Genomic DNA, 17,712 nt, shown 5'->3' with positions numbered 1-17,712 from the left:
CTTCCGGTCTTGTCCAGCCCACGTCCGGTCTGGAAAGCACCACTTCCTGTCTCATCACTCCCACTTCCGGTCTGGAAAGCACCACTTCCTGTCTTGTCACTCCCACTTCCGGTCTGGAAAGCACCACTTCCGGCCTTGTCACGCCCACTTCCGGTCTGGCCGCACCCAGTTCCAGTCTGGAAATCATCGCTTCCGGTCTCGCCACGCTCACTTCCGCTCGGGACACCAGCACTTCCGGTCTCGCCACGCTCACTTCCGCTCGGGACACCAGCACTTCCGGTCTCGCCACGCTCACTTCCGCTCGGGACACCAGCACTTCCGGTCTCGCCACGCTCACTTCCGCTCGGGACACCAGCACTTCCGGTCTCGCCACGCTCACTTCCGCTCTGGACACCAGCACTTCCGGTCTCACCACGCTCACTTCTGGTCGGGACACCAGCACTTCCTGTCTGGCCACACCCACTTCCGGCCTGCCAGCCAGTACTTCCTTTCTGCAACTGAGGACTTCTGGTCTGGAATGCAGGAGGCCTTCCTGTGGGGCTCCACCCATCTCTGGCCTGGCCACGCCCACTTCCGGTCTGGAGCTGACCAATCCTAGGGGGGCTGCCCCAGGGAGGAGTTTGGGAGGGGCCAGCAGTGGCTGGAGGGGGAAGAAGAAAAGAATGAGGGAGGTGATGATGTCATCAAGGGGGATGATGACGTCATCAAGGTCCTCCAGGTCATGGCCTCCGAGGTCTTCCTCAAGGTCCTCAAGTCAGGGCCAGGAAGTCCTCAAGGTCTTGAGGTCATGGCCAGGAAGGTCCCCACCCAGTGCCTCAAGGCCTCTGAGTCATGGTTGGAGGTCCCCAAGACCTCCAACTCAAGGCCAGGAGGTCCCGAAGTCATGGTTGGGGGTCCCCAAGTCATGGTTGGTGGCCCTCAAGTCATGGTTGGAGGTCCCCAAGACCTCCAACTCAAGGCCAGGAGGTCCCCAAGTCATGGTTGGAGGCCCTCAAGTCATGGTTGGAGGTCCCCAAGACCACCAGCTCAAGGCCAGCAGGTCTCCAGGTCCAGGCCAGGAGGTCCCCAAGTCATAGCTGGAGGTCCCCAAGACTGCAGGTGGTTTCTGGAGGTACCTGAGGGCTGGTGGTGGTGGTCCTGGTAGTCCTGGAGGTGGTCCTGGTGCTGGCCCCCGAGGAGAAGCGGAGGCCATGGAGGTGGCTCCGGGCGTCGGAGGAGCTGCTGGAGCCTCCTGCCAGGGGGAGGGGGCAAGGAGAGGGCCTCAAGGCGAGGCTGGGGCTGGCCTCTGGCCACCAGGAGCTGGGGTGGCCCTTGGGGGTGACCAGCCAGGCCTCCTTTCCCTCCTCCTTTCTTCTCCTCTTCCTCCTCCTTCTCCTCTTCCATCTCCTCCACCTCCTTTTACTCCTCCTTCTCCATCTCCTCCTTCCTTCTTTTCCTCCTCTCCCTCTCCCTTCTCCTTTTCCTCTCCCTCTCCTTCTCCTCTTCCTTTTCCTCACCTCTCTCCTCCTTCTCCTCCTGCTCCTCTCCTTCTCTTCCTCCTCCATCTCCTCCTCCTTTTCCTCATCTCTCTCCTCTCCTTCTCCCTCTCCTTCTCTTCCTCCTCCTTCTCTTTCTCCTTTTCCTCCTCCTCTCCTCCTCTCCTTCTCTTCCTCTCCTTCTCCTCTTCCTCTCCTCCTTCCTCCTTTTCCTCCTCTCCCTCTCCCTTCTTCTTCTCTTCCTCTCCCTCCTTCTCATCTTCCTCCTTCTCCTTCTCTCCCTCCTCCTCCTCCTCCATCTCCTTCTCCTCCTCCTCCCCCTCCTCTCCCCCTTCTCCTCCATCTCCATCTCCTCCTCCTGTTCCACCTCTCCTCCTCCTCCTCTCCTTCTCTCTTCTCCTCCTTCTCCTCCATCTCCATCTCCTCCTCTTCCACCTCTCCTCCTCCTCCCCTTCCCCCTCCCGTCCCCTCCCCTCACCGGAGCTGGAGAGGGAGCTGCCGGTGCCGGTGCTGTGCTCGGGGGCGGGGCTGGTGGAGGCGCTGCTGCCGCTGCCGGCGCCGCCCGGGGGGGTGTTGGTGGCGGCCTCCCGGGAGGGCCTCCGGAAGAAGCTGTGCTGCAGGGCGTGGGAGGGGGAGATGCGGCCCCGGGGGTCGTACTCCAGCATGCGCTGCACCAGGTCCTTGAACTGCAGGTAGTCGGAGGGGCTGTGGCCCTGCTCCCCGGCCCGGCGGCCCCCGGGGCCGCCGATCTCCACCCCCAGCACCTCGTGCAGCCGCCGGGCCCCGGGGGGGTGGTAGGGCTGGGGGAGGGGAGGGGAGAGAGAAGGGGGGAAGAGAGAAGGGGGGGAGAGGAAAGGGGGGGAGAGGGAAGGGGGGGAGAGGGAAGGGGGGAAGAGGGAAGGGGGGAAGAGGGAAGGGGGGAAGAGGGAAGGGGGGAAGAGGGAAGGGGGGAAGAGGGAAGGGGGGAAGAGGGAAGGGGGGGAGAGGGAAGGGGGGGAGAGGGAAGGGGGGGAGAGGGAAGGGGGGGAGAGGGAAGGGGGGGAGAGGGAAGGAGAGAGGGAGGGGAGAGAGGAGGAGAGAGGGAGGGGAGAGAAGGGGAGAGAGGGAGGGGAGAGAAGGGGAGAGAGGAGGGGAGAGGAGAGAGGAGGGGAGAGGAGAGAGGAGGGGAGAGGAGAGAGGAGGGGAGAGGAGAGAGGAGGGGAGAGGAGAGAGGAGGGGAGAGGAGAGAGGAGGGGAGAGGAGAGAGGAGGGGAGAGGAGAGAGGAGGGGAGAGGAGAGAGGAGGGGAGAGGAGAGAGGAGGGGAGAGGAGAGAGGAGGGGAGAGGAGAGAGGAGGGGAGAGGAGAGAGGAGGGGAGAGGAGAGAGGAGGGGAGAGGAGAGAGGAGGGGAGAGGAGAGAGGAGGGGAGAGAGGAGGGGAGAGAGGAGGGGAGAGGGGAGGGGAGAGGGGAGGGGAGAGGGGAGGGGAGAGGGGAGGGGAGAGGGGAGGGGAGAGGGGAGGGGAGAGGGAGGGGAGAGGGGAGGGGAGAGGGGAGGGGAGAGGGGAGGGGAGAGGGGAGGGGAGAGGGGAGGGGAGAGGGAGGGGAGAGGGAGGGGAGAGGGGAGGATATAGGAAAAGGAGGAGGAAAAGGAGGAGGAAAAGGAGGAGGAAAAGGAGGAGGAAAAGGAGGAGGAAAAGGAGGAGGAAAAGGAGGAGGAAAAGGAGGAGGAAAAGGAGGAGGAAAAGGAGGAGGAAAAGGAGGAAAAGAGGAAAGGAGGAGGAGATGAAGGAAGATGAGAAGAAGGAAGAGGGGGTGGAAATGAGGAGGAAAAGGAGAAGGAGAAGAAGGAGATCAGCTGTGGGGCCATACTGGTCTGGACTGGTCCATACTGGTCCGGACTGGTCCCCACTGGCCCGGCCCGGCCCTCACCTTCTTGCTCTCCCTGTCCCTGCGCAGGGCCCAGGCCCCTTCAGGCAGCTTCTGGAAGTACTTCCTGGCCTTTGGGGCCTGCTCCAGCATGTGGGGGGGGGGCAGCCCCAGCACCTCCACGATGCGACTCATCTGGTCCGCCTGGGGGCGCCCCGGGGTCACCCCCGCCTCCCCGAGGGGGCCAGGGCACCCAGACACCCCCCACCCAACCGGGGCATGGACACCCCCCCGCCCCGGGTCATGCAGGGTCACCTCCATCCCACCTGGGGGCACCCCAGGGTCACCCCAGGTCACCTTAACCCCACCTCCACCCCACCTACAGCTCCCCAGGGAAACCTTGACCCCCTCCCAGTCCCTCCCAATCCCCTCCCAGTTCCTCCCAGTCCCTCCCAATCCCTTCCCAGTCCCCTCCTAGTCCCCTCCCAACCTCTCCCAATCCCTTCCCAGTCCTTTCCAACCTCTCCCAGTCCCCTCCCACTCTCTCCCAGTCCCTTCCAATCCCCTCCCAGTCCCTTCCAACCTCTCCCAGTCCCCTCCCACTCCCTCCTTTCCCCCTTCCCTCCCACTCCTTCCTCGCTTCCCTCCCTCCCGCGGGTGGGCAGAGCCCCAAGCCGGGCCCCGCCCCCCCTCATTAGCATACTGTCACCTCATTGGCCCCGCTGAAGAGGGGCTCCCCGGTGTGCATCTCCACCAGGATGCAGCCCAGGGACCACATGTCGATGGCCAGGTCGTAGGGCAGCCCCAGCAGCACCTCCGGGGAGCGATAGAAGCGGCTCTGGATGTACTGATAGAGCTGGCGGGGGGCAGGGGGCGCCTCAGCTCCCCTCCGGCGCCACCGGGCCATGGGGAGGGGCTGGGAGGGGCTGGGAGGGACTGGGAGAGGACTGGGAGGGGATTAGGAGCCACTGGGAGCAACTGGGAGGGACTGGGGGGCTGGGAGGGGATTGGGAGAGACTGGGAGCAATTGGGAGGGGCTGGGAGGAGATTGGGAAGGACTGGGAAGGGACTGGGAGAGACTAGGAGGGGACTAAGAGAGACTGGGAGGGGACTGGGAGGGGCTGGCAGAGATTGGGAGCCACTGGGAGGGGATTGAGAAGGGATTGGGAGGGGCTGGGAGGAACTGGGACGGGACTGGGAGCAGACTGGGAGAGACTGGGAGGGACTGGAGAGGGATTGGGAGGGACCACAGGAACACTACAAAGCTGGGGGCGGGGCCTAACCCTTTCCAGCCCAAGGCAGGACCCAGCAGCGGCAGGGGCGGGACGCTAGGGGGCTGGGGTGTGGCCTTTGATGCCGGTGGGCGTGCCCAAGCCTTGTGGGCGTGGCTTATGCCCACACCAAGCCAAATTTGACCCTTCCAAGCCCTCAATCTCCCTGAGGCGAGACCTCAGACCTGGGGTTTCAGGTCTTGTTACGCCAAGGGCGTGGCCTATGATGCTGGTGGGTGAGCCCATGCTCTGTGGGCGTGTCCTACTGCCTTGTGGGCGCGGCTCAACCCTTCCATGGGCAGACTTTGACCCTCTCCGGGCCGAGGCAGGACCCGGCCGCGGCAGGGGTGGAAAGCTGGGGGGATGGGGCGTGGCCTAGTCTGCTGGTAGGTGTGTCCTACTGCCTTGTGGGTGTGGCTCAACCCTTCGGCGGGCAGACTTTAACCCTCTCCAGCCTGAGGCAGGACCTGGCTGCAGTGGGGGCAGGATGTAAGGGGGCTGGGGCGTGGCCTGGGTGTGACCTGGGCTACCAGTGGGCGTGTCCTACTACCTTGTGAGTGTGGCTCAACCCTTCGGCAGGCAGACTTTAACCCTCTCTAGCCTGAGGCAGGACCTGGCTGTGGCAGGGGCGGGACGCTAGGGGGGCAGGGCATGGCCTGGGCGTGGCCTGGGCTGCTGATGGGCATGTCCTACTGCCTTGTGGGCGTGGCTCAACCCTTCGGCAGGCAGACTTTAACCCTCTCTGGGCTGAGGCGGGACCTGGCCGCGGCAGGGGCAGGACGCTAGGGGCCTGGGGCGCGGCCTAGGCTGCCGGTGGGTGTGTCCTACTGCCTCGTGGGCGTGGCTCAACCCTTTGGCGGGTAGATTTTAACCCTCCCCAGGCTGAGGCAGGACCCAGCTGTGGTGGGGGTGGGACGCTAGGGCGTTGGGGCGTGGCCGGGGCGTGGCCTGGGCTGTGGTGGGTGTGCCCACCCCTCATGGGTGTGGCTTAACCCTTCAGTGGGCAGACTTTAACCCTCTCCGGGCTGAGGCAAGACCTGTCTGTGGTGGGGGCGGGACGCTAGGGTGCCGGGGGGTGGCCTGGGCTGCCGGTGGGCGTGCCCACCCCTCGTGGGCGTGGCTCAACCCTTCAGCAGGTAGATTTTAACCCTCTCTGGGCCGAGGTGGGACCCGGCTGAGGCAGGGGCGGGACGCTAGGGTGCCGGGGGGTGGCCCGGGGCTGCCGGTGGGCGTGCCCACCCCTCGTGGGCGTGGCTCAACCCTTCAGCGGGCAGACTGTAACCCTCCCCAGGCCGAGGCGGGACCCAGCCGCAGCAGGGGCGGGACGCCCGGCCCCGCCCCGCGCCTCACCCGCTGGCCCAGCTGGCAGGAGCTGCCGAAGTCGACGAGCTTGAGGGCGGAGCGCTTGGGGTGGCAGAGGAGGATGTTCTCGGGCTTGAGGTCGCAGTGGATGATGCGCAGCCCCGGGGCGGCCAGGAAGAGCAGCGCGGCGCAGAGCTGCTGCCCGAACTTGCGGGTGAGCGGCAGGGACACGCCCCGGAAGCTGGTGTTGCGCAGCAGCTCGTACAGGCTGTAGGACAGCAGCTCGAAGGCCAGGCACAGGTGGTTGCGGAACATGAAGTGGCCCTTCAGGTGCACTGGGGGGAGGGCGGGGGGGTGAGAGAGGGGGCAACGAAAGGGGTCCCCCACCCAAGCGCCTCCCATCTGCTCCCAGGGCCTCCCATTCGCTCCCAGTCCCCTCCCAGCGCCTCCCATTCGCTCCCAGTCCCCTCCCAGCGCCTCCCATTCGTGCTCAGTCCCCTCCCAGCGCCTCCCATTCGTGCTCAGTCCCCTCCCAGTGCCTCCCATTCGCTCCCAGTCCCCTCCCAGCGCCTCCCAGCGCCTCCCAGTCCCCTCCCAGCGCCTCCCATTCACTCCCAGTCCCCTCCCAGCGCCTCCCATTCGTGCTCAGTCCCCTCCCAGCGCCTCCCAGCGCCTCCCAGTCCCCTCCCAGCGCCTCCCAGTCCCCTCCCAGTGCCTCCTATTCGCTCCCAGTCCCTCCCAGTGTCTCCCATTCACTCCCAGTCCCTTCTCAGTGCCTCCCAGTTACGTCCCAGTTGCCCTTTATACCCCTGTCTCACAGTCTCTGTATCTTGTTCTAGTCCCAGTGCCTTCCAGTCCCCTTCCAGTGCCCTCCCAGTTGCTCTCAGTCTCCCAGTTGCACCCAGTTCCCTCCCAGTGCTTTCCAACCCCATCCCAGTCCCTCCCAGCCCTCCCAACCCCATCCCAGTGCCCCCCAGCGCCCCCCACTGACCGATGTAGTACTTCATCTCCGTGTGGTGCTGGTTCATGAGCTGCAGGAGCCTGAGCTCGATCTGGGCCTGGCTCAGGAATGCTGCCTTGTTCTTGATGATCTTGATGGCCACCCACTCCTGGGCCTGGTGGTCATAGGCCTTCACCACCTGCTGGGGGCAACTGGGATGAATTGGGAGCACTGGGAGGCGCCCCCGGGGTGCTGGAGCCCCCAAGATGGGGGAGTCTGGGGGAGTCCTGGGGGGTCTTAGTGGGAGAAAAAAGGGAGAAAATGAGGGGGGGTGGATGGAAATGAAAGGGCTGGGAGGGGCACAGTAAGAACTGGGAGGGCACTGGGAGGCACTCAGGGGTCCTGGAGAGGGGAGGGAGCCCAAAATGGGGGAGTGGGGGGTTCCTGGGGGAGGGTTTAGGGGAGAAATGAGAGGGACTGAGGCTGCAGGAAGGATTCCTGGGGTCAATGAAGGTCCCAGTAAGAACTGGGAGGGCACTGGGATGAACTGGGAAGGCACCGGGAGGGAGGGGTGGTGGAGAGGGAAGGGACCCCAAAACAGTGGAGTCTGGGGGAGGTCCTAGGGGAGGGTCTGGAGGGGACTAAGGGCCCTGGAAGGTGCTGAGGTGACACCCTAGTGGCCACCTGAGGACCCCAAGAGTGAAAGGAGGACCCCCAAAAACCCCTGGGGGACCTCCCAAGAGAGGAAAAGGAGCAGGGGAAAGAAGCCAGCAGGGAGCTGCTGCCCTCCCCCTTCCCTCCTCCCCTCTGCCCTGGCTCTGCTGCCACCTTGGGGCACCCCCTGGTGGCTCTGGGGACCCCCTGAGGACCCCAAGAGTGGAAGGAGGACCCCCCCAAACCCCCTTGGGGAACCCCCCAAGAGAGGCAAAGGAGCAGAGGAAAGAAGCCAGCAGGGAGCTGCTGCCCTCCCACCCTCCCACCCTCCCGCCCTGACTCCGCTGCCATGTTGGCAGCCCTGGGGCACCCCCTGGTGGCTCTGGGGCCCCCCTTGGGGACCTTGGGGATGGCCTGGAGGCCTTGGGGAGCCTCCTGAGGGCCTTCCCAGACCTGTCCAAAGGATCCCTTGCCGATGAGGGAGTCGATCTCGTAGCGATCCAGCCAGCGCTCCCCGGCCCGCACGATGTAGTCGTGGTTGGAGTCGTCCCAGCCCTCGTTCAGGAGGCGCCGCTCCCGCTTTGGCCCCGCCCCCGCTGACGCCACGCCCCCTCCGGCCACGCCCCCTCCAGCCCCACCCCCTCCCCCATCCCCACCTCCCCCCCCGGGGCAGGTTTCAGGGGGGCCCTGCTGGGCTCTTCTCTTCTTCTTGGCGTAGTAAACCTGGAAGGGGGGAGGGAGAGGAAGGAAATGAAGGGGGGAGGGGAGAGGGGTGAGGGGAGGGGGTGAGGGGAGGGGGTGAGGGGAGAGGGGGGAGGGGAGGGGAGAAACAAGGAAGGGGGGGGTGGGAAGAAGGCTTTTGGAGGGAATTCAGAAGATTTAGAGGAGACTGAGAAACGTCAGAGGAGTTTGGGCAAGCTGAGAGGACACTGAGGAAGCTCAGAGGAAATGGGGGGAGGGAAGAGGAAAGTTTGGGGAACTGCAGTGGAAACTGGGGAAGCCTCAGAGAAGTCTGAGAGCCCTCCAGAGCAAGCTGGGGGGGGAGAGGAATTCTGGGGGGGGGTGAGAGGAATACGGGGGTGGTGAGAGGAAATTGGGGGGGGTGAGAGGAATTCTTGGGGGGGTGGAAGGAAATTTGGGGAGTTAAGAGAAAATTCTGGGGGATTTGCAAGGAAATTCTGGGGACTAAGAGGAAATGTGGGGGAGTCAGAGGAAGTTTTGGGAAATTTGAAATTTTGGGAATTTGAGGAAATTTTAGGGATTTAGAGGAAATTTGGGGAATTTGAGAGGAAATTTTTGGGATTTAGAGGAAAATTTTGGGAAATTTGAGAAAATTTTGAGATTTCTTTGGAGCAAGCTTGGGGAGTTGAGAGGAATTTTGGAGGCTTCTGAGAGGATATTTAGGGAGTTAGAGGAAATTTGGGGAGTTGAGAGGAATTTTGGGGGCTTCTGAGAGGAAATTTAGGGAATGAGAGGAAATTTGGGGAGTTAGAGGAAATTCTGGGGGATTTGCAAGGAAGTTCTGGGGACTGAGAGGAAATGTGGGGGAGGTAGAGCAAATCCTGGGGCATGAGAGAGGAAACTTGAGGGATGTAGAGGAAATCCGGGGGGATGAGAGAGGAAATTCTGAGATTTGAGAGGAAATTTGGGGGAGTCAGAGAAAGTTTTGGGAAATTTGAGAGGAAATTTTAGGAATTTAGAGGAAATTTGGGGAAATTTTAGAGGAAATTTGGGGAATATGAGAGAATTTTGATTTTTTTACAGCAAGTTTGGGGAGTTGAGAGGAATTTTGGGGGGGTTGAGAGGAAATTTAGGGAATGAGAGGAAATTTGGGGCGTTAGAAGAAATTCTGGGGGATTTAGAGGAAATTTGGGGAAATTTGAGAGGAAATTTTGGGAATTTGAGAGCAAATTTTGGGAATTTGAGAGGAAATTTTGGGAATTTGAGAGGAAATTTGGGGGATTTGAGAGGAAATTTGGGGGATTTAGAGGAAATTTGAGGAAAATTTAGAGGAAATTTTAGGAATTTGAAATAATTTTGACATTTTTTAGAGCAAGTTTGGGGGGTTGAGAGGAATTTTGGGGGGTTTGATAAGAGATTTAGGGAATGAGAGGAAATTTGGGGAGTTAGGGGAAATTCTGGGGAATTTGAGAGCAAATGTTAAGGATTTAAATGAAATTCTTGGGAACTTTAGAGGGAATTTGAGAGAATGTTGACATTTTCACAGTAAGTTTGGGGAATTTAGAGGCACACTGGGGGTTTTAAGAGGGAATTGGGGGAATTGGAGATATTTTAGAGATTTGAGAGGAAACTTGGGGAATTTTAGAGGAATTTTGGGGGATTTGAGAGGAAATTCAGGAACTTCAGAGCAAACCTGGGAAATCTGAGGAGAAAATTGGGAATTCCAGAAGCAATTTGGGAAACCTTAGAGGAAATTTTGGGGGGGTAGATGAAATTTGGGGGATTTTAGATGAAATTTGGGGGAATTTTAGAGGAAATTTGAGAGGAAATTTTGGGGGGCTTAGGAATTTTAGAGGCAATTTGGAAAACTTGAGAAGACATTTTAGGGATTTGAGAGGAAATTTGGGGAATTCTAGAGGAAATTTTGGGGATTTAGAAGAAATCTGGCGAATTTTAGAGGCAATGTTGGAGGTTAGGGAAAACTCAGGAACTTCGTAGAGGCAATTTGGGGAACTTGAGAGGAAAGTTTTGGGATCTGAGAGGAAATCTGGGGGATTTGAGAGGAAATGATGAAATTCCCAGGACAAGTTTGGGGGATTTAGAGGAAATTTGGGGAACTTGAGAAGAAATGTTGAGATTTGAGGAACATTCTGAAAATTTAGAGGAAACTTGTAAATTCATGAGGAAAACTGAGGAATTTGAGAGCAAATTGGTAACTTGTAGAGGCAATTTAGGTTCTTCAGAGGCTATGTGGGAAACAAGAGGAAATTTTGGGGAATTTTGGGGAGAATTCAGGGATTTGAGAGGCAATTCAGGCACTGCAGAGGAAGCCTGGGGAAGGCTGGAGAAAATGTTGGCAAATTTTGGAGCATTTGGAAATTTTAGTTTAGTTTGGGGAAAATTCAGAAAATTTGAGAAGCAATTTGGCCAATTTGGGGATTTTTTTTTTTCCCTTTGCTGAGAAGAACTTGGGGGAAATCCAGAGAGCTTTGGGAGAGCTTCTGGAACTTGGAAAACTTCAGAGGCAATTTGGGGGGAAAAAAAACACCATTTGGAAGATTTTGGAAGACATTTGGGGCAATATTTGCAATTTTGGGGAATCAGGGGGAAATTTTGCCTGAAAGGTTGGAACTGGCAGAAATCTGGGGAACTGGGGGGAAAAGCTGCCAGACAGTTTGGGAGTCTGGGGGGAAATTTACCAGGAATTTGGGAAAAAATTGCCAGAAACTGAGAATTGGGGGAAAAAAATTGGATGGAAATTTTGAGAATTATGAAAAAATGCCAGAAATGCTGAGAATTTGGGGAAAATTTGCCAGGAATTTTGGGAAAAATTGCCAGAAACTGAGAATTGGGGAAAAAATTGGATAGAAATTTTGATAATTATGAAAAAAAGGCAGAAAATGTGGAATTTGGGCAAAATTTGGATGGAATTTTTGAGAATTAAAAAAATTGCCAGAAATTTTGAGAATTTGGAGGGAAATTTGCCAGGAATTTTGGAATTTGGGGCAAAATTGCCAGAAACTGAGAATTGGAGGGTAAAATTGGATGGAAATTTTGAGAATTCTGGAAAAAAATTGCCAGAAATGTTGAGAATTTGGGGAAAAAAATGGATGGGAATATTGGGAATTATGGGGGGAAATTGGCAGAAATTTTGGAATTTGGGAAAAAAATGCCAGAAACTGAGAATTAGGGGGAAAAATGGATGGAAATGTTGAGATATGGAAAAAATTGCCAGAAATTTTGGAATTTGGGCAAAAATTTGGATGGAAATTTTGAGCATTAATAAAAAGCCAGAAATGCTGAGAATTTTGGGGGAAAATTGCCAGGAATTTGGGGGAAAATTGCCAGAAGCTGAGAATTGGGGAAAAGAATGTGGATGGAAATTTTGAGAATTCTGGAAAAAATGGCCAGAAGTTTTGAGAATTTGGGAAAAAAATTTGGATGGAAATATTGGGAATTATGGGGGGGTAAATTGGCAGAAATTTTGGAATTTGGGCAAAATTAGGATGGAAATTTTGAGAATTTAAACAAATTGCCAGAAATTTTGAGAATTTTGGCGTAAATTTGCCAGGAATTTGGGAATTTGGGGGAAATTGCAAAAACCTGAGAATGTGGGGGAAAAATTTGGATGAAAATGCTGAGAATGATGGAAAAAAAATGCCAGAAATTTTGAGAATTTGCGGGAAAATTTGCCAGGAATTGGGGAAAAAAACTGGATGGGAATTTTGAGAATTATGGGGAAAAAGCCAGAAATGCTCAGAATTTGGGGGTAAACAAGCCAGGAATTTGGGAATTTGGGGGAAAATTGCCAGAAACTGAGAATTGGGGAAAAAAATTGGATGGAAATTTTGAGAATTATGAAAAAAAAAAGACAGAAATTTTGACAATTTGGGAGCAAATTTGGATGGAAATATTGGGAGTTATGGGGAGGGGGAATTGCCAGAAATATTGAGAATTTGGGCAAAAATTTGGATGGAAATTTTGAGAATTAAAAAAATATGCCAGAAATTTTGAGAATTTGGGGTAAGTTTGCCAGGAATTTGGGAATTTGGGGGAAAATTGCCAGAAACTGAGAATTGGGGGAAAAAATTGGATGGAAATATTGGGAATTATGGGGGGAAAATTGGCAGAAATTTTGGAATTTGGGCAATATTTGGATGGAAATTTTAAGAATTTTTAAAAAATGCCAGAAATGTTGAGAATTTTGGGGGAAATGTGCCAGGAATTTGGGAATTTGGGCAAAAATGTGGCTGGGAATTTGGGGAATGAGGAAGACTTGCCAGAAATGCTGAGAATTTGGGCCAGAAGGTGGCTGCCAACTTTGGTGCCTCAGGGGAAGCTTGGAGCAAAGCTCTGGGGGCTCTGGAGCCTCTCTGAGCCACCTGGGGCAGAGCTGGGGACCTTGGGGCTGCTCCTCCTATTGCTTGCGAGCTGGGGGGAGCTGGGGGGAGCTGGGGGGCAGCTGGGGCAGAGCTGGGGGGCAGCTGGGGCAGCTGGGGGGGAGGATTGGGGGGCAGCTGGGGAGGATTGGGGGGCAGCTGGGGGGCAGCTGGAGAGGAGGTTTGGGGGGCAGCTGGGGAGGAGGTTTGGGGGGCAGCTGGGGAGGAGGTTTGGGGGGCAGCTGGGGGGCAGAGCTGGGGGGAAGTTTGGGGGGCAGCTGAGGAGGAGGTTTGGGGGGCAGCTGGGGGGCAGCTGGGGGGGAGGTTTGGGGGGCAGCTGGGGGGGAGGTTTGGGGGGCAGCTGGGGGGGAGGATTGGGGGGCAGCTGGGGAGGAGGTTTGGGGGGCAGCTGGGGAGGAGGTTTGGGGGGCAGAGCTGGGGGGGAGGTTTGGGGGGCAGCTGGGGGGGAGGATGGGGGTGCAGCTGGGGGGAGCTGGGAGGCAGCTGGGGGGGAGGTTTGGGGGCAGCTGGGGAGGTTTGGGGGGCAGCTGGGGAGGAAGTTTGGGGGGCAGCTGGGGAGGAGGTTTGGGGGGCAGCTGGGGGGAGCTGGGAGGCAGCTGGGGGGAGCTGGGAGGCAGCTGGGGAGGTTTGGGGAGCAGCTGAGGGGCAGCTGAGGGGCAGCTGGGGGGCAGCTGGGGGGGGAGGTTTGGGGGGCAGCTGGGGGGGAGGTTTGGGGGGCAGCTGGGGAGGAGGTTTGGGGGGCAGAGCTGGGGAGGAGGTTTGGGGGGCAGCTGGGGGGGAGGATTGGGGTGCAGCTGGGGGGAGCTGGGAGGCAGCTGGGGGGGAGGTTTGGGGGGCAGCTGGGGAGGTTTGGGGGGCAGCTGGGGAGGAAGTTTGGGGGGCAGCTGGGGGGGAGGTTTAGGGGGCAGCTGGGGGGCCCAGCCCCCTCCCCAGTACCTCGTTGATGTGCTTGTAGGTCTTGATGAGGTCGACGGAGAGCTTGCGCAGCGGAGCGCTGCCGGCGGCGCGGAACCCCCCCGGCGGCGCCCGGCCCAGCCCCTGCGGCGGGGAGGCTGGGCTGAACTGGGAGGCATTGGGAGCAAACTGGGAGCCCCTGAGGGTCCCAGCAGGCTCTCCAGGAGGGAACTGGGGGGCTCTGGAGGGGGCCCATAGAGGGGAAATGGGGTTTGAGGGTGTCCCAGTGGGCTGGGGAGGGGTACTGGGGGGGACTGGGAGCAAACTGGGAGGGACTGGGAGTCACTGGGGATCCCACTAAGCTCTACAGGAAGGAACTGGGGGGATCTGGGAGGGGTCTATAGGCAGGAAATAGGGGGTTCAGGGTGTCCCAGTAGGCTTGGGGGGGCTAATGGGGGTACTGGGAGCAAACTGGGGGGGACTAGGAGCAAACTGGGAGCGCCTGGGAGTCCCTGAGGGTCCCAGCAGGCTCTCCAGGAGGGAACTGGGGGGCCCTGGAGGGGGCCCATAGAGGGGAAATGGGGTTTGAGGGTGTCCCAGTGGGCTGGGGAGGGGTACTGGGGGGGACTGGGAGCAAACTGGGAGGGACTGGGAGTCACTGGGGATCCCACTAAGCTCTATAGGAAGGAACTGGGGGGATCTGGGAGGTGTCTATAGGGGAGAAATAGGGGGTTCAGGGTGTCCCAGTAGGCTTGGGGGGGCTAATGGGGATACTGGGAGCAAACTGGGGGGGGACTAGGAGCAAACTGGGAGCGCCTGGGAGTCCCTGAGGGTCCCAGTAGGCTCTCTAGGAGGGAACTGGGGGGCCCTGGAGGGGTCTATAGTGGGGAAATGGGGGGTTCAGGGTATCCCAGTGGGCTTCGGGAGGCTACTGGGGGGGACTGGGAGGCACTGGGGATCCCAATAGGCTCTCTAGGAGGGAACTGGGGGGCCCTGAAGGGGGCCTATAGCGGGGAAATGGGGGGTTGAGGGTGTCCCAGTGGGCTGGAGGGGGCGTTCCTGGAGGGGCTGGGAGGCAGGTTTGCCTGCAGGGGTCTGCAGGGTCCTAGTGCCCCACTCCAGCCTCATTTAGGGGGTCCCAGGGCTGCCTGCAGGGGTCTGCAGGGTCCTAGTGCTCCATTCCAGCCTCATTTAGGGGATCCCACGGTTGCCTGCAGGGGTCTGCAGGGTCCTAGTGCCCCACTCCAGCCCCATTTAGGGGGTCCCAGGGTTGCCTGCAGGGGTCTGCAGGGTCCTAGTGCCCCACTCCAGCCTCATTTAGGGGGTCCCAGGAGTCCCCTAAGGAGTCCTCAGGGTCTTAGTGCCCCCCACCCAACCCCATTTAATGCCCCCCGCCCCAGGGTCCTAGTGCCCCCCACCCAACCCCATTTAATGCCTCCCCAGGGTCCTAGTGCCCTCCACCCAACCCCATTTAATGCCTCCCCAGGGTCCTAGTGCCCTCCACCCAACCCCATTTAATGCCCCCCAGGGTCCTAGTGCCCCCCACCCAACCCCATTTAATGCCCCCCAGGGTCCTAGTACCCTCCTCTCTGACCTCCCCAGCAGCTTCCCCACCCTTCACACCCCCCTCCAAATATTTTTGGGGGGGGGGGGGGGGGTAAGGGTGGGGAACAACATTACCTGGGGGGGCTCAGCCATTGGCTGCAGGCTGGCAAAGGGGGCATGGCCTGACATAATTGGATCAGAGAGGAAGAAGCAGAGCCTGGGGGAGGCCTGGTCCTGGCATCCTGCGCTGCGGCCTCCACCTAACCCCGGTGGGGAAGGGGAGAGAGAAAAGGTGGGGGGAGGGGGGGAGGTCAAAATGTGGGGGGGATCCCCCTGTACACTTAGCCTTGAACAGCCAACCCCCCCCCCAGAGACAACCCCCACCCCCCCAAGTCCAGGGGAGGGGGGGAGGGGAGGGAGGTTGGGGCTTGGTCGTCAGAAGGGACCAGAGGGAAGAGAGAGGGAGGGAGAGAAACCAGGATGGGGCTGGGGGGGGGGGGGGGAGTGGGAGGGACTGGGACGGGAGTGGGAGGGGACTGGGAGGGAGTGGACCCAAACCAGTATGGGGGCCCGGGGGGGAGGTCACAAACCTGTGCTGGGAGAACTGGGAGGCCAAGCCCAGTACAGGGAAGGTCATGCTGGGACTGGGTCATACTGGGACTGGGAGCTCCATACTGTTGCTGGGAAGCTCATACTGGGAGCACTGGGACGGTCAGACCTGTACTGAGAGAACCAGGAAGGTTATACTGGGACTGGGAGTTCCATGCTAGGACTGGGAGCTCCATGCTGGGACTGGGAGCTCCATGCTGGGAGCTCTATAATGGGACTGGGAGCTCCACGCTGGGAGCTCCTTACTGGGACTGGAAGCTCCACGCTGGGAGCTCTATAATGGGACTGGGAGCTCCACGCTGGGAGCTGAACGCTGGGACTGGGAGCTCCACACTGGGCCTGGGAGCTCCACGCTGGGAGCTCTATAATGGGACTGGGAGCTCCACGCTGGGAGCTCCTTACTGGGACTGGGAGCTCCACGCTGGGGGCTCTATAATGGGACTGGGAGCTCCACGCTGGGAGCTCTATACTGGGACTGGGAGCTCCACGCCGAGAGCTCCAGGCTGGGACTGGGAGCTCCATGCCGGGAGCTCCAGGCTGGGACTGGGAGCTCCATGCCGAGAGCTCCAGGCTGGGACTGGGAGCTCCACGCCGGGAGCTCCAGGCTGGGACTGGGAGCTCCACGCCGAGAGCTCCAGGCTGGGACTGGGAGCTCCACGCCGGGAGCTCCAGGCTGGGACTGGGAGCTCCACGCCGGGAGCTCCAGGCTGGGACTGGGAGCTCCACGCCGGGAGCTCCAGGCTGGGACTGGGAGCTCCACGCTGGGAGCTCTATAATGGGACTGGGAGCTCTATACTGGGACTGGGAGCTCCACGCTGGGACTGGGAGCTCCATGCTGGGAGCTCCTTACTGGGACTGGGAGCTCCATGCTGGGACTGGGAGCTCCATGCCGAGAGCTCCAGGCTGGGACTGGGAAGGTCATGCTAGGAAGGCCTCAGAGGCTCTGGGAGGCTGCTGCCGGTGCCCGGGAGGGGCAGTCCCGGACCGGCCGAGGCCACAGCGCCCCCGGGCGGCTCCTCCCGGTCCCGGGGCCCCCATCCCCGGGGGATCCAAAGCCGCTCCCGGCCTCCCCCCTCCCCCTGCCCGCTCGGTTCCCGGCTCCCGGGCCCGGGGCTTACCTGAGCAAGAGGCGGCGGCGGCGCTGGGCGTGGCCGGGGCGTGGCCGACAGCGAGGGGCGTGGCTAACGGAGAGCGGCGGTGGAGGGGGGAGGGGCTTGGGAGGGGTGGGGGGCGGGGAGGAGTCGGAGGCCTAATCGGTGCAGGAGGAAGGGGGGAGGGGAGGAGGGGGAAGGGGGAAAGGGAGGGGGCGGGAAGCGGAAGCGCAGCGGGGGCTGCCCCGGGGGCTTCCCGCGGAAAAGGACTCCGTAGCCCCCCTCGTCGGCCAGCGCGCGGGCGCGGCCCCGCCCCTTCCGCCCGGCCGGCCAATCGGCGGCCGGCAGCCTTCCCGCGGCGGCTGAAGCGCGCCCGGCGCGGGGAGGGGGGCGGGGGGAGAGGCGTGACGTCATCAGGAGGCGGCGCGGGTCGGGCGGGAGCCGCGCCCCGCGCATGCGCAGAGGGGACGCCGCGGTCAGCTGCGCCCCCTGGAGGCTGGGAGGGGAACGGCGCCGCTGCTCCTGCCAGCCCCCAAGGGGATTCATTCGGCGTCCTCCCCTTCCTCGGGTTAATTAACCGCCCAATTAGCGCACACCCTCACCCCCTGCGTCTAATTACTGCTCCGTCAATGGACCTAATTAGCCCACCAAGGGCTTAATTACCCCCTCCCAAGGACATCAGTACCCACCTAGGGCATTACTTAGCCCTCCAAGAGGCTTAATTAGCCCTCCAAGGGGCTCAATTACCCATCTAGGGCATTAATTACCCCCTCCAAGAGGCTTAAGTAGCCCTCCAAGGGGCTTAATTAGCCATCTAGGGCATGAATTACCCTCTCCCAGAGGCTTAATTAGCCCTCCCAGGGGCTTAATGACCCATCTAGGGTATTAGTTAGCCCTCCAAGGGGCTTAATTACCCCACTTAGGGCACTAATTAGCTCCCCCCCCCCGGGGCCTTAATTACTCCCCTCAACCACCCCTTCTCCCTTACTCAAATCCCCCCTCTCA

At 59.8% G+C, this 17,712-nt stretch overlaps 1 protein-coding gene and 1 long non-coding RNA gene across 2 annotated transcripts; both read right to left on the bottom strand.

The window, feature by feature from the left end:
• Positions 1-1,070: 1,070 nt before the first annotated feature.
• Positions 1,071-17,253, bottom strand: LOC128897529 (dual specificity tyrosine-phosphorylation-regulated kinase 1B-like). The gene is made up of 14 exons (XM_054164986.1): positions 16,925-17,253; positions 16,735-16,829; positions 15,143-15,267; positions 14,395-14,466; positions 13,505-13,630; positions 8,159-8,210; positions 7,941-8,083; positions 6,885-7,032; positions 5,942-6,228; positions 4,030-4,176; positions 3,384-3,524; positions 2,240-2,275; positions 1,954-2,155; positions 1,071-1,231 (listed from the first exon to the last, which is right to left on the bottom strand). Exons 1-14 carry the CDS (start codon positions 17,251-17,253, stop codon positions 1,071-1,073), a joined length of 2,064 nt encoding a protein of 687 aa, XP_054020961.1.
• LOC128897568 (uncharacterized) lies at positions 13,582-16,814 on the bottom strand. Its single transcript, XR_008462456.1, has 4 exons — positions 16,735-16,814; positions 15,598-15,730; positions 15,143-15,267; positions 13,582-13,606 (listed from the first exon to the last, which is right to left on the bottom strand). It is a non-coding gene; the product is annotated as an uncharacterized LOC128897568 (long non-coding RNA).
• Positions 17,254-17,712: the final 459 nt, after the last annotated feature.

The sequence above is a fragment of the Dryobates pubescens genome, chromosome 11, assembly GCF_014839835.1.
Source record: "Dryobates pubescens isolate bDryPub1 chromosome 11, bDryPub1.pri, whole genome shotgun sequence".
Classification (NCBI taxonomy): domain Eukaryota; kingdom Metazoa; phylum Chordata; class Aves; order Piciformes; family Picidae; genus Dryobates; species Dryobates pubescens.
The sequence above is the reverse complement of the archived record's forward strand: the minus strand, read 5'-3'. Positions and strand labels throughout refer to the sequence as shown.

Bases quoted from the DNA above. Each gene is read 5' to 3' on its own strand.
- LOC128897529 (XM_054164986.1), bottom strand. From the start codon at position 17,253: ATGAATCCCCTTGGGGGCTGGCAGGAGCAGCGGCGCCGTTCCCCTCCC. The intron at 13,631-14,394 runs GTAGCCTCCCGA...AATGCCTCCCAG, and splicing joins GTGCCTCCCAGTCCCCCCCA to TTCAGCCCAGCCTCCCCGCC. The intron at 8,084-8,158 runs GCCCCGGGGGGG...GCGTGGCGTCAG, and splicing joins GCAGGGCCCCCCTGAAACCT to CGGGGGCGGGGCCAAAGCGG.